The 13,912-nt window shown below is 33.8% G+C and overlaps 1 protein-coding gene across 3 annotated transcripts in view; it reads right to left on the bottom strand.

Annotated features, from left to right (window-relative positions):
- The window catches only part of LOC126746342 (DNA topoisomerase 2), a 229,390-nt gene extending 217,243 nt beyond the window's left edge, over nucleotides 1–12,147 (bottom strand). For all 3 annotated transcript variants that reach the window (XM_050454561.1, XM_050454562.1, XM_050454563.1), the window contains exon 1: nucleotides 11,946–12,147. In XM_050454561.1, coding sequence (XP_050310518.1) covers nucleotides 11,946–11,957 — 12 coding nt within the window. In that variant the 5' untranslated portion in view covers nucleotides 11,958–12,147. The remainder of the gene's footprint in view (nucleotides 1–11,945) is intronic.
- Between the last annotated feature and the right edge of the window lie 1,765 nt (nucleotides 12,148–13,912).

Here is a 13,912-nt window from a genome sequence, read left to right as displayed (position 1 = left end):
CCGCACCTGAAATTATGGGAAGAGGCTTAAAATGTGTGTAATTCCAACTTAAGCCACACTTATACAACCCAACTTGACTACAAGAGCATTGGAACAAGAATTTTCAAGAATTTATAATTATACTAAGCTTTCCGATGCATGTCAGGATCTTGATTGGAGTATCTGCAGGGGAGATGATTTATTGACCAGCTTTCATAGTCTTCTTATGAGCGTGTTTGAAAGAGTATTTCCTATAATAACTTTAAGATCTACTCAAAAAAAAACCTTGGATCAAGGTCTACGAATAGCTGGTAGAAATATGAGATGTTTGCACTCAATTCGCGCAAGTTTGCAGCTTATAATAATCATTTTATGCATTATTTTAATAAATACCGAAGCACTTACCGCAGATTAATTTGGCAGGGGTAATTTAGTTATTGTGAAAGTAGGATGAAAAATATTTATTCAAAAAACTTTACAAACACTATATAAATTACATAATATTAATTACATGTAAAGCCTATAACAGGAGAAAAAAAAACAAACAAAAAACATATTAAAATGATTTCGCAACAATAACACTAAACCTAAGAGAAAAAAAAATAAGAATAAAAAAGTAAAACATGAGTCCTAAACTATGTCCCGATGCTCAAGCAACCTCCTAATTTCCTTAACCCTGATAAATATATAAAAAAGCTCTTTATTAGTTACTCTTAATCTAGTCTTTGGTATCTTAAAAGAAATGTATTCAATTAGATCACAGCTCAAGTATTTAATATTGTTTACAATGAAATATATAAAAATGACTGCCTGATTCTGCCTTCTGGTACAGAGCATCTGGAAGTCAAATGTTTTTAACATTGCCCTGTATGACACCATATATGGGTATTCTTTGTTCTTTCTGACATACAGAAATCTTAAAAATCTTTTCTGTACCTTCTCAATCATGTCTGAATGTGATGATGATTCAGGTGACCAGATAGTAGAGGCATACTCCATATGTGGCCTAACAAGGGCATTATAAAGCCTAATGATAGTGCTGACTTTAAAATTTCTACTGTTTCTTGTTACAAAACCCAAAGAATGGTAAGCCTTATTAACTATTTCACTATATTGACTAGCAGGCAAAATATTCTTAAATTCATATAATGACTTTAATTTATAATATGACTATTGACAGATCTTATTTACATGTGCATTAAATGACATTTGATTATCCATGCAAAAGCCCAGGTTTTTTACTTGACCCATTCCAATTCAACACCCTTAATATTTAATTTACTTGGTGCTCCATTATTCAAGGTACTTTCATTTCTCGAGAACAGGGTTGCCTGTGTTTTACCAGAATTTATAAAAAGTGAGCCAGCCCAATCAGAGATCCTCTGTAAGTCAGCATTAATTAAATCCAAAGCTTCAGGCAGGCAACCCTTGCGGGACTCCCTGAGTTACATTTCTCCACCCAGAAGTTACCACACCTTCATCATTAGTCACCTTTACTGCCTGTTTTGAAAGTAGCTTTTAAACCACCCATTTGCCTGAATATTGTAGTGCTTTAGTTTTGCCATTAAATTACATATTTATGGTTCTATATTGAGAGTATCAAAGGCTTTTGTCATATCTATCAAAACAGAGGGACAACATTGTCCATTATCCAGAGATAGAGCAATATCTGTTATTTTTAGAAGAGCTGTCGTACAGCTATGATTTGGTCTAAAGCCAGACTAAAATTTTGGGATAATGTTTCTGCTTAATAAATAATAGAGCAATTGACCTCTTACAATTTTCTCAATTAGTTTAGATAAAGTTGGCAAAATACTAATTGGTCTTAGTTCATTAATATTGGTTGGATTGTTCACTTTGAGTACTGGAGCAACAAGGGCTTTTTTCCAGATGTCAGGGACACACCCAGAAGATAAAGAATTATTAATAATGTTCACTAGAGGTTTTAGGCAAATAGGAATGCAAGCTTTTAAAATTTTTATAGAGATCTCATCTACCCCAATAGCATTGCTTCTAATACTGTTTATGGTTTTATAAACTTCATTTTCAGAGACTAGTTTAAAATGAAATGGCTCCCCATTGATTGAGGAATTAAGAAATGTCCAAATTATCTGGATCAATCGGTAATTGAGGCACACTATCCAGAAAATAATTATTAACAAGTGTTGGCTCTCTTAGATTAGAAGGAATTTCTGCAGGTGCATTGTTATTGACTTTCCAATTAGAGATTTTTTTCCAAAAGTCCTTAGTTTTATGTGGTCCTTGACACTTGTTAATTTCTTGAGAATAATATGCCTTTTTTTCTGCCTTTACTGTCACATTTACATAATTCTTAAGATCAATGTAATACTTTCTACTATCATCAGTCTTTAGATAAAGATATTTTTTAAAAGCTTTATGTTTTAACTCTCTTTAAATCATTTTTTTAAATTATGTGTTAACCACAATGGTTTAGACCCTTTTTGTTTTAGTGGTTTTAAGGGACAATAAACATCAAACAGGGACAGATTATTAAAATAGATCAAAAATAGTAGGGGACCAGGAACAGAGACCTACGGCACATCTGCCGTGACACTTTATTAAATATTAAACTTTTCTGATCAGATCAAATGAAGCCTTTGACACCTGTCAGATGAAAATGATTTTAACCATTTCAAAATCAACCTCTAAATGATAATGTAACAGATGATAATGGATCAGCCAAAGTGGGCGGAATTCTCTGAGCAAGCTGAGAGAAAACTGACAAATAAAATGAGTTTATTTAATTGGCATATAACTTACAGCAATGGGGAGTTACTTATAAGAAAGCTTGAACTGCTGTAAGAAAAATGCTTTGAAGTTATTTTATTCTTATGTTGACTAACAAAAAACTGTAAAAATGCAAAGAGAGCAATGCATGCAGATATAAGCCTAAGATATTACATAATAAGTTTGGTATAACACAGTATAGTAAATTGGGTCTATTTTATTCATATTTTGTCCTTGATCTTTTCTCCATAGGAGATGGTTAAACAGAAAATATTACATGTTATATAAATGACACAAATTCAGCAGTTAGGAGAGGTAAACTTTAAAGAGGTTGTAAGCAAAAGCTCTATGGAGAAAGTCAAATAGTTGGTTCAGAAAAGATAAACTCAGCTCATAATTCAGCTTACTATCAAGGGGGTTCTTATTATATGGCCATCAGGCCTTATAGAATGATTCCTGCTGATAGAAGCATTGAATCTACAGTCCAATTTAAAAAATCTGTTTACCACTGGTTGCATATTAAATGTTTTTATAATTTTACTTTTAGATAATAATTGTGATTATTTTAGATATTTAGAATATTTATTTTGAATATTGTTATTTTGTTTATATAAGGGTATTGCCTCTATGAATTCTAGATAAGCAAAATTAATATATGGGATATATGGATATATATACTATGGGAGCTAGATCCTCCTTTGTATGATGTTGCTTTGTCATCCTGTATATGATTTTGTTGGCAAATAAAGGATATTATTATTATTATTATTATTATTATGAGGGAAAGAAATCAAAAAATAATGTATCTTGCAAATTTTGAATCTATTCTAAGTATGTTGTGTTTTTAGGAGGTAGTTATGGGGTAAAAAGTAAATTTGTAGCTCAGAAAAGAATAATGAGTTTTTTAAGAAAATGCAGTATAATGGAAATTGATTTTTTGATTGAGATATTGAATTTTTAGAAATCTGTGCATTTAAACTAAACTGTATCTGCATTTTATAAAATGGAATTATTAAGTTTCTTTTCCAATCACTGAGAAGATTTTGAATTACAAATGTACCATCCATGATATAACACAAGAACAGTAAATTTAATGTTAACTTCCCAATACACCATCTACCTATGACAGAGAGGTGTTCTAAATACATGTGTATCTTTTATAAAATAAAGCCATATTTTAGCGAGTAAGATCCTTACTCAGTTGCCTTACAAAGTCTCAAGCTTTGCATCATATAATTTTTTTGCTTGAATGATGTCATGTCTAAGAGCTTACTAATCATGAAAAAACACCCATTTGTCTCAGTTTTCAAAGCATTTTTAGCCTAAAACCAAACTTATACATTTTTAAGGTTGGATCTAGATCTTAACGAGATCCAAATTAGTTTGCCTCATTCCAAACACTTTTCAAAATGCTTAAACAATTGCAATAAATACCTAGGAAATATATTCACTAATTTTTAAACTGAAATTACACAAAATATATCATTTATCTACTTTCTTTAATTAATTAACTTTTAATACTACTTTTACTAAAGAAAAAACAAAAAATCACAGTAATTAATAATTATCCCAAATTTCTCATTCTCAGAGCTTCTCAATGCAGATCAACTTTATAACACAGAGAAATTAAATAAACTAATACTAAAAAATTTAATGCTTTTCAACTCAAAAAAGTATCAATAATTTGACATCAATTTATGGTTTACTATTGTTTGTATATCTTCCCTTCTGACATATTGAGTTTATTAGCAGCCTTGGGAGACCGCTATCAAATGCTTAAAGGGCCTTATACTGTGATGTCATGCCTTGATCTCTTGAATCACATGTCTTAAAGACACTTAGAGGCACTTACTCGCTAAAATATGGCTTAATTTACCAGTCAATATTTAATCCATCTCATATAAAAAACTCTTTAAAACCAAGGTGAATCATCTTTTTATAGAATTAGAACCAAATTGCTTGAATGTTTTGATTGTATCTTATGAATATACAGGGTGTTTCCTAACTACGGTACGAAACTGGTCATGGTCAATTGTTAATGGGGTTGTGTCCAGAAGTAATGGCTCTCAAGAAGTGCAGATTGATTCTGACATATTGAATAAGTACTTTTGTTCAGTTGCTGATATCCTCACAAAGGGTCTCTCTTCCACTTATGACCCTCTCAAATTTTTACCTACCACTAGTGGAAACTCATTTTACCTCAGCCCCACTACTCCCAGGGACATTTTTTGCACTATAGGATCGATGAAAAAGAAAAGGGCATCTAGTGATGATGGTATTTCAGTGAATTTATTGGAAAAACTTCCTTTGAGTGCTATTCAGGCTCTTTCTGATGCTATTAATATTTCATTTCAGTCGGGCACATTTCCTTTTTGCCTAAAATTAGCAAAAATTTTGCCTCTTTATAAAGCTGGTGATCGTTCTAGTCCATCCAACTATAGGCCGATTTCAATTTTGTCTACTTTATCTAAGTTAATTGAAAGACTTCTGAAGGATCGTCTTTTAGGGTTTCTTCTGGGGGAAGGGGTTCTTCGAGATGAACAATTTGGTTTTCTATCAGGGAAAAGCACCTCTGACGCTATGTTTGATTTCTTGTCCAAACTTCTCCAGGGTGTTAATGTAAGAGAGGCGACTGCGGCGGTGTTCTGTGACTTGTCCAAAGCTTTTGATTGTGTGAGTCATAGGATACTGCTTCAGAAGCTTTCTGCTTATGAAGTTAGGGGTGTTGCACTGAAGTGGTTTGAGTGCTATTTGTCTGGTCGCGAGCAGTCTGTGTACCTTAATGGTGACTTTTCTGGTAGGGAGTCTGTGGATTGTGGTGTTCCACAGGGGTCAGTTCTTGGTCCCCTTCAATTTCTTGTATACATTAATGATCTTATTACTCTTAGCATATGTGGACATTTTACATTGTTTGCTGACGACACAACGGTTTTATGGTCAAATAAAGATCCCAAGCAGCTTATCAGAGATGTTGCAGCCGATCTCCTGAAATTAAAGCAATGGTGTGATTTCAATCAACTTTGCTTAAATATGTCAAAGTCCCATATTATTGGTTTCAATTTTCAAGCTGAGAGTCTTGATTTTGGTGAGAACGCATTGGACATGGTAGACAATTCTGCATTTCTTGGTTTAGTCATTGATAAAGATTTAAAGTTTTCTGACCATATAATAAAGTTAAATAAAAAACTTGCTTCTGGCTGCTTCTCTGTTAGGGCAACCATTCATGAGCTGGGCAGAGATGTTGCTCATGATGTGTACTTTGCTTTGTTCGAGTCGCATTTAAGGTATGCTCTTCCATTTTGGGGTGCATGTTCAAATTATCTGTTTCAGTCTGTTTTTGTGCTGCAAAAGAGGGCTGTCAGAAGTTTATTTAAGGCCCATTCTAGAATGCATTGTGGTAATCTTTTCAAAGAGAGCCGTATTTTGACCCTACCATCATTATTTATTTTGGAAACTGCATGTTTAATATTCAAAAATAAGAACAGTTTTCCAATCCGACATCACAGTTATCCTACCAGACAGATTAATAATATTGCCCTTTCTATTCCTCATTTTACATCTATCAAAGATTCATTTATATATCGCGGTTTAATGATTTATAATCACATTAGCGTGGAAGACTGAACGTCTTTGCGCCAGTTTCGTTATAAACTGAAGTCATATTTGCTTCTAAAAGCCTTTTATTCGATTGAAGACTTTTTTAAGGCTGAGGATGTTGTGTAGTAGATGCTAAGCTTTTAATCTGTTAATTTTAATTTTGAGCATACCTTTATGTGTCCCTTTATCTCTGCTACCTTTGTCTACATGCATATATTTTGTTTTATAAAGATTTTGTTTGTAACATTTTTCTCTTGCATTTTTTTTTTTTTAGGCATATTATATGTTGTATAAATTTTTTATATTTGTTTTGTAAAATCTGATTTGATTGTATTTATTTTCTGAAGCTTTGTCAATAAAATTCGTGTACATGTACCAAATTTTCGACAATAAAGTACTTGAGAAAAAGAAAAAAAAAGAAACTATACAGGGTGAATCGTTAGGTCATTTTATGAAAAAAAGTTCCTATGAACGTATGTCGGGAGTTGCTTTCTCAGATACAGGGCGATGAAGGTTCAAAAAAATAACAGTATTTTAAAAATACTATAACTATCCTTAAACCGCAGTTATTTGAAGTTATAAGATGCTTATTTAGCTGTAACTAGATTGAAATTATTAGGTCCAGTGGCGTGTCAGTGGGCACCACATGCTTATTGTTGAGAAAAAAACAAGGCCAATAATTAATTGTTTTGCAGCTTTTTATTTAGTTTTGTATTTAAGCAACTAAAAATACAACTTTTTCATATCTTATCTTATTATCTTCATATCTGGCTTTGTTTTCGAGAAAAAAAATTTAAAGTATCTTTAACTCATTCTAAAAATTATCCATGGACGACAACATGAAATAAAAACCAATTAATTCAATAAACAATTTCAACCTTAAAGTACATGAGCAAAATGTCCTGGTCTCTTGTGTCTTGTTTACTATGATAATAAACATTCAACTTCTACGATTTTTATTATCAGATTTTTGAAATACAACAAAATAACAAATACATTGCTTCTTATGACAAATAATTGGCAAGTCCATTCAAGTACCTCCTTTGTACCTACCTGCTTTGGAGACCAGCTAACAGTGATAGAACTGCTATAAGTAAAATTCAGCTGTCAATTAGCAGTAATTCATTATTCCATCATGAATAATTTTAGTAACCATGAAATGACTGACATGCACTGTATTTATGGATTAGCAAATGGAAATGCGGAAGAAGCACAAAGAATTTACCATAATCATAATAATCATAATCATAATCATAATTTTTATTGATGCCAGTAATATAAATTTTACACAAGTCAAAAAATACATAGGTAAAATCAAAACAGACTACTTAACAGTACTAACACTAAGAACATTAAATTAAAATTCGACTATAACTAAAACAATAAATGATGTTATAAAAACACAGTAAAATCACCTTAAAATATGTGGTTAAAAAACTCCTCTAATGAATAAAAAGCATTCACTAATAAAACTTTTTTGATTTTTGTTTTAAAACTGTTTAGAGGTAACTATTTTATTTCAGAGGGAAGAGCATTAAATAATTTTATTCCCCAAAAGCCCGGTCCATCCCGACACCTTTCCAGATGGCAGTAAGGAGGTACAAAGTCAGTTCTATGGCGAGTATTATAGCCATGTATATCTTGGTGAGTAGTAAAAGACTGAATATTACGTTTAACATACAGAAGGTTTTCCAAAATGTACACTGAGGGCAGGGTGAGAATGCCAAGTTGTTTAAAGGCTGCCTTGCAGTCCTCCCTATATGCAAGACCAGCTAGTACCCTTATCACCCTTCTCTGTATACCGAACACACGTTTGGTATCAGATGCATGTCCCCAGGCTAGAATACTATATGACAAGTGTGAATGGAAAACACCAAAGTATGCAGTTCTCAGAACTGCTGCTAAGACCCTATCACTGAGCCCTCTTATTAGATAGGCAGCTTTGTTTAGCTTTAAAATCAGTTGGTTGATGTGATGACCCCAATGTAAATGTTGGTCTAGTGTGACTCCTAGGAATTTAGCTGTGTCAGCAGACTCCACCTGCCCAAGTTCCCTCATAGAGAAAATGATTTTAAGTGTCTTATCTGAGTTCATGAGAAGCCGATTGCTGCAGAACCAGCTTTCAACTCCTTCCCGCGCCACCAGGGATCCCTCCAGGGAAGCACCCAGAGTGTCAGCCTGAAAGGATACTGTGGTGTCATCGGCAAAGAGGGTAAATTTTGCATATTCGCTAATTAGTGGAAGATCATTGATATATATTAAAAAAAGAATGGGTCCCAGAATTGACCCCTGAGGCACACCCATTGTAATATCGCCTATTGCCGACGCCACCCCAGCAAAACTCACAGACTGACACCTGCCCTCAAGGTAAGATTTCATAAGTTGAATGCTTGATGGATTAAAATTATAGGCTTTGAGCTTTCCAAGAAGGATCCCATGGTCGACGCAATCAAAAGCTTTACTCAGGTCGCAGCAAAGAACTGTGTCATATTGAAAATTTTGAAAACCTTCAAGAATATCTGAAACCAAATCCAAGACGCCCAGAACTGTACTTTTGTCTTTACGAAAACCAAATTGACATTTGCTAAATAAGTTGTTTTTTTCAAAGAAGCCCACAATCTGTTCAGCTAGACACCTCTCTAAAATCTTAGACACAATTGGTAAAAGAGATATAGGCCTGTAATTATCTGGTTTATTGCAATCACCCTTCTTAAACAAAGGAATTACAAGTGCCTCCTTTAAAACAGATGGAAAGCAGGATTCTTTAAGGCACAAATTGATTAAATTTGTAAGTGGAACAATAATTTCATTTGTAATTGATTTTAATATTTTAACATTTAGACCAAAAATATCCTTACTATTTTTATTTTTGAGGCTGGAGATAATATCACGGACTTTGTTATAGGATACTTCATTGAAAGAAAAAACAATATCATGTTTGGGAATCAATGATATTGGATCAATATTTGAAATTGGCATTCCTGACATGATACCCTGACCTACACCCAAAAAGAAGTTGTTAAAATCATTCGCTGTAAGACTACAATCTCTAACCCTTCCAGTTTTATTGCCACAAGATTTATTTATGACTTGCCACATAGTGCGACCAGGATTACTTGAAGATTGAATGAGTCGGTCATTTGCTTTAATTTTTGCTACTTTTATTGCTTTGTTGTATTTATTTCTGTACCGAAGAAACACATTTTTATGATATACATCTGTGTATTGTTTACTCACCAATTCAAGAAACCTAAGCCTCTCACGCATCCCTCTAAGCTCGTCACTAAACTAGGAAATATTATTGGATTGATCTGATCTCACAGTAAACTGCTTTATGGGAAAACACTTCAAGCTGTAAAATGTTTAGAAATGTGATAAACTTTTCTTCAACCAATATGTTAGGCTCTGATACAAAATGCCAAGGTGTATCTGAAATAATGTTATGGAAATTAAAAAGCCCATGTTGTGTTACAGGCCGGCATATTTTTTTTGTATGTATTAAACTGCGGGATGTAGGTACTGAAAAGTCAACCTGCTGACCATCATGGTCTGAGATATTGGGTTGTACAACAAGTGATGAAAGTACATTGATATGGGGACTTACAAAGACATTATCCAAGCAAACACCCTGTCTAGTTGCTGCCTGAAATAGATGATGCAAGCCATAACCACCCAGAGCATCACACAAAGGAGCAACAGAACAGATATCCTAACAGAGTAATTCCGTGCAAAAACATTTAGAAAACTACATGCAAAATTATGTAAAACTGGGAGTTTTAATAAAAATATGTGTGGTGGAAGACCAGAAACTATAACAACGCCTGAACTGGAAGAAGCTATACTTGATGCGATAGAAGAAGATCCTTCCAATAGTATCAGGAAGATTGCACTGCAGCTTGAAGTCAGTACAAAAACCATTTGGAAAGTTCTAAAAAGAAACCTCCTGCATCCATATCACATACAGCGTGTACAAGCTGCCTTGGGATTTTCATCCAAGATTAATATTTTGCAGGTGGTTGATTTATACGATGGTACATAATAATTTCCTACCAAATATTTTATTTACGGACGAGGCAAATTTTTCAAGAGATGCTATTATGAACTTCCACAATGATCATTTTTGGGCCGACGAAAATCCCCATGTTATTAGAGAAACTCATTTTCAGCAACAATGTTCGCTGAATGTTTGGATAGGAATTATTGGTGACTACCTAATTGGCCCATTTTTTTTACCGGCAAGATTAACAGGTGGATCCTACACAGATTTCTTGCAACACCATTTACCCACTTTATTAGAAGAAGTACCCCTACAAGTAAGAGTCAACATGTGGTTTATGCACGACGGGGCTCCAGCTCATTTCAGTGTTCTTGCTCATCAGCATCTCGACGTCATCTACCCTAATTGCTGGATTGGACATGCAGGACCTCAAAATTGGCCAGCTCGCAGTCCTGATATGAATCCCCTGGATTACTATATATGGGGCCATCTGAAGGCTCTTGTTTATAAAACTCCTGTTCTAGATGTGAATGACTTGAGGAATCGGATAATTGTCAATTGCAATATCATAAGGGATACTCCAGGTATTTTTGAGCGTGTCAGACACTCAATGACAAATCATTTGCAGTCGTGTATTTTATCAGAAGGTAGGCATTTTGCTCATTTACTTTAAGGTCGAAATTGTTTATCGAATTAATTGGTTTTTATTTCATGTTGTCGTGCATGGATAATTTTTAGAATGAGTTAAAGATACTTTAAATTTTTTTTTTCAAAAACAATGCCAGATATGAATATAATATAAGATATGAAAAAGTTGTATTTTTAGTTGCCTAAATACAAAAATAAATAAAAAGCTGCAAAACAATTATTGGCCTTGTTTTTTTCTCAGCAATAAGCATGTGGTGCCCACTGACACGCCACTGGACCTAATAATTTCAATCTAGTTACAGCTAAATAAGCATCTTATAACTTCAAATAACTGCACCAAATTTCAACCAAATTGGTTTAAGGATAGTTATAGTATTTTTAAAATATCGTTATTTTTTTGAACCTTCATCGCCTTGTATCTCAGAAACAAAGCAACTCCCGACATACATTTATAGGAACTTATTTCATAAAACGACCTAACAACTTACCCTGTATAATTTCGTACCGTAGTTAGGAAACACCCTGTATATTGTAACTTTTATATAACTATATTTATTGAAGAAATAAAGAATTTTTTAAATTGTACTTGTAAATTCTTACATGGGAATATTGTTTTTTTTAGTAAAATAACACACATAATTTTAGGTGCTATTTTCAGAAAAGTTGCTAAACTAGACCGTTAACTTTTTTTTAAACTATGACTTATTGGCAATTTAATTAAAAATCTAACCACAGGAGCTGTTTGCATGTCTACATTACATGGTGGAAGACCCACTATTAAAATAAGAGTTGATTTGGGTAAAATTAATTAAGAGTTAAAAAAGCCACAAAAAATATTAGCTATGTACAACACATATCCTCAAAACAGTGGAATTCTATTTTTGGAAGTACCAAACTTAGCAGTATAGGTTCTATCAGGATGGGGTCCATTGTATGCCCACTACTGGTCACCAGATCTATCAAACTTTTAACTTACCATTGCACTCATTGCAGCAAATGCCTTCACTTAACTCCACTACCCAGACCTTCCACGCGATACTACCAACAATTCAATTAAAAATAGTAATTAGATATTATATACAAACTCAATTACAAGAGCATCTAAACGGCAAAAATCCGTTTCAAACAAACATTCAAAATCCGCCAAAAATCGATATACTACGACAAGAACTAGAATACAACAGAGAAACGTCAATTGTCATTATTGTCACATATTTACAGAAATTAAAGGTGCTTGCTTATTAATACATGCGTGTGAATCTAAGGGTACGTCCACAACGGCGCACCGCACAACGCACCGCCCTAAGCCTATACCATAGTATCGCCCCTGCCTCGCACAGAGCATTGCCGACAAGTGTCCACGTTGGCGCACAGCGCACAGTACGTTTTCCGTAGTAATTTGTTTTTACTTTTAAACATGGCCTCATCATCGTCAGATGAGGATGATATTTTATTAGATTCTAACTTAACAAAGTGGTATTTAATTAAAAATAAACCAAGGATGTCAGTATACCCTTTAAATAAAAAACGAAGTTACTTTGGAGAATTCCATCACCTTTATAAGGATTTAAGAAAAGATGGTCGAAGTTTTCTCGAGTACATGCAAATGAATATTAAGATATTTGATTATGCCTTAAGTAAAATAGAGAATAAAGTAAACCTATCTTGGAAGAACTGTCATGCTCAACCAATAGTAGTCGAAGAAAGGTTAATGCTAACACTGCGGTAGGTTTTATAACATGTTCTATTAGTAATAACATTGCTATTAGCAAAAACTTTAAACATTATATTTTACTTCATATTATTTATATATTTTTTCTTTCCACTTTTATATTTCTATTCACCCCAATTTGCGTTATTGGTTGAAAAGAGTGAAGCGCATTGCTGGGACGAGATGTCACGTTGATGGTGATTATCGGGAATGATGTTTCGTTCGGAACTATCATGATAGGACTGAGTAGAAGTAGACCTATGCCAAGTATGTCCAGAAATTTCGTTGTTCGATAACTGCATGTTCTGCTCAGAGTTTTCATGTAAATACCGAGGTTGCGATGTCAATAAAGTAGGTGTCGTAGGTAATGGTCCAGGAAGAATTAAATTATTTAATGACTGAGTGTTCCGTTAAGAATTTTCATGAACATTTTGAGCGGGAGTAGATCTTTGCGAGGTATATAACGTAGATGATGGTCCAGAAGAAACATCAGTGTTTAATAACTGCATCTTCTGTTGAGACTTTTCCTGAATATGACGAACAGAAGTAGATCTTGGCAAAGTGTGTAACGTAAATGAGGGTCCAGGAGGAACCATATTGCTTACTAACTGAATGCTCCGTTCAGAATTTTCATCAACATGATGCTGAACAGGAATTTATGATGATTTCTACTACTTTTGTTCCAGATCGCCTCCCTGGTAAACACACTGGTAATTAATTTATCCTCATCCATCTCGCTAATAATTACAAAAACAAAGCGAACGACCATGTGCGAGGCTCCGAAAAATACTAAGCTCAATTTACTGTGCGATGCGCCTAGGTACAAAGACAATGCGAAGCGAGGGGCGGTGCGCCGGTATGACCGCACGCATTGAATTTAATAGTTAAATTTGGTTAGCACACGGATGCTAAGGTACAATGCTAAGTGAGGTGCGATGTGCGGTGCTTCGTTATGGCCGCCCACTAAGACACGGACGTGAAATGCCGTTGCGCGCGCTCGGCATGTTTTGCCGTCCGTTTTCAAATCAAATCAAATCATGTTAAATACCAAAAAGGTTTACACAAGTCAAAAAAAAAATCAGCTACTATCCTTAAAACAATAAAATATACAATTAAAAATTTAAAGAAAGTTAAAAAAAGTTAAAATATACTAAGCAGTTTGCACTTCTAAACATGTAATTTTTTTTTAAATACGCATAATAAAAATATAAGACACTAAACATTACCAATCA

Source organism: Anthonomus grandis, chromosome 17 (assembly GCF_022605725.1).
Source record: "Anthonomus grandis grandis chromosome 17, icAntGran1.3, whole genome shotgun sequence".
Lineage (NCBI taxonomy): Eukaryota > Metazoa > Arthropoda > Insecta > Coleoptera > Curculionidae > Anthonomus > Anthonomus grandis.
Note: the sequence above shows the minus strand (reverse complement) of the source record. Positions and strands in the feature narration are given on the sequence as shown.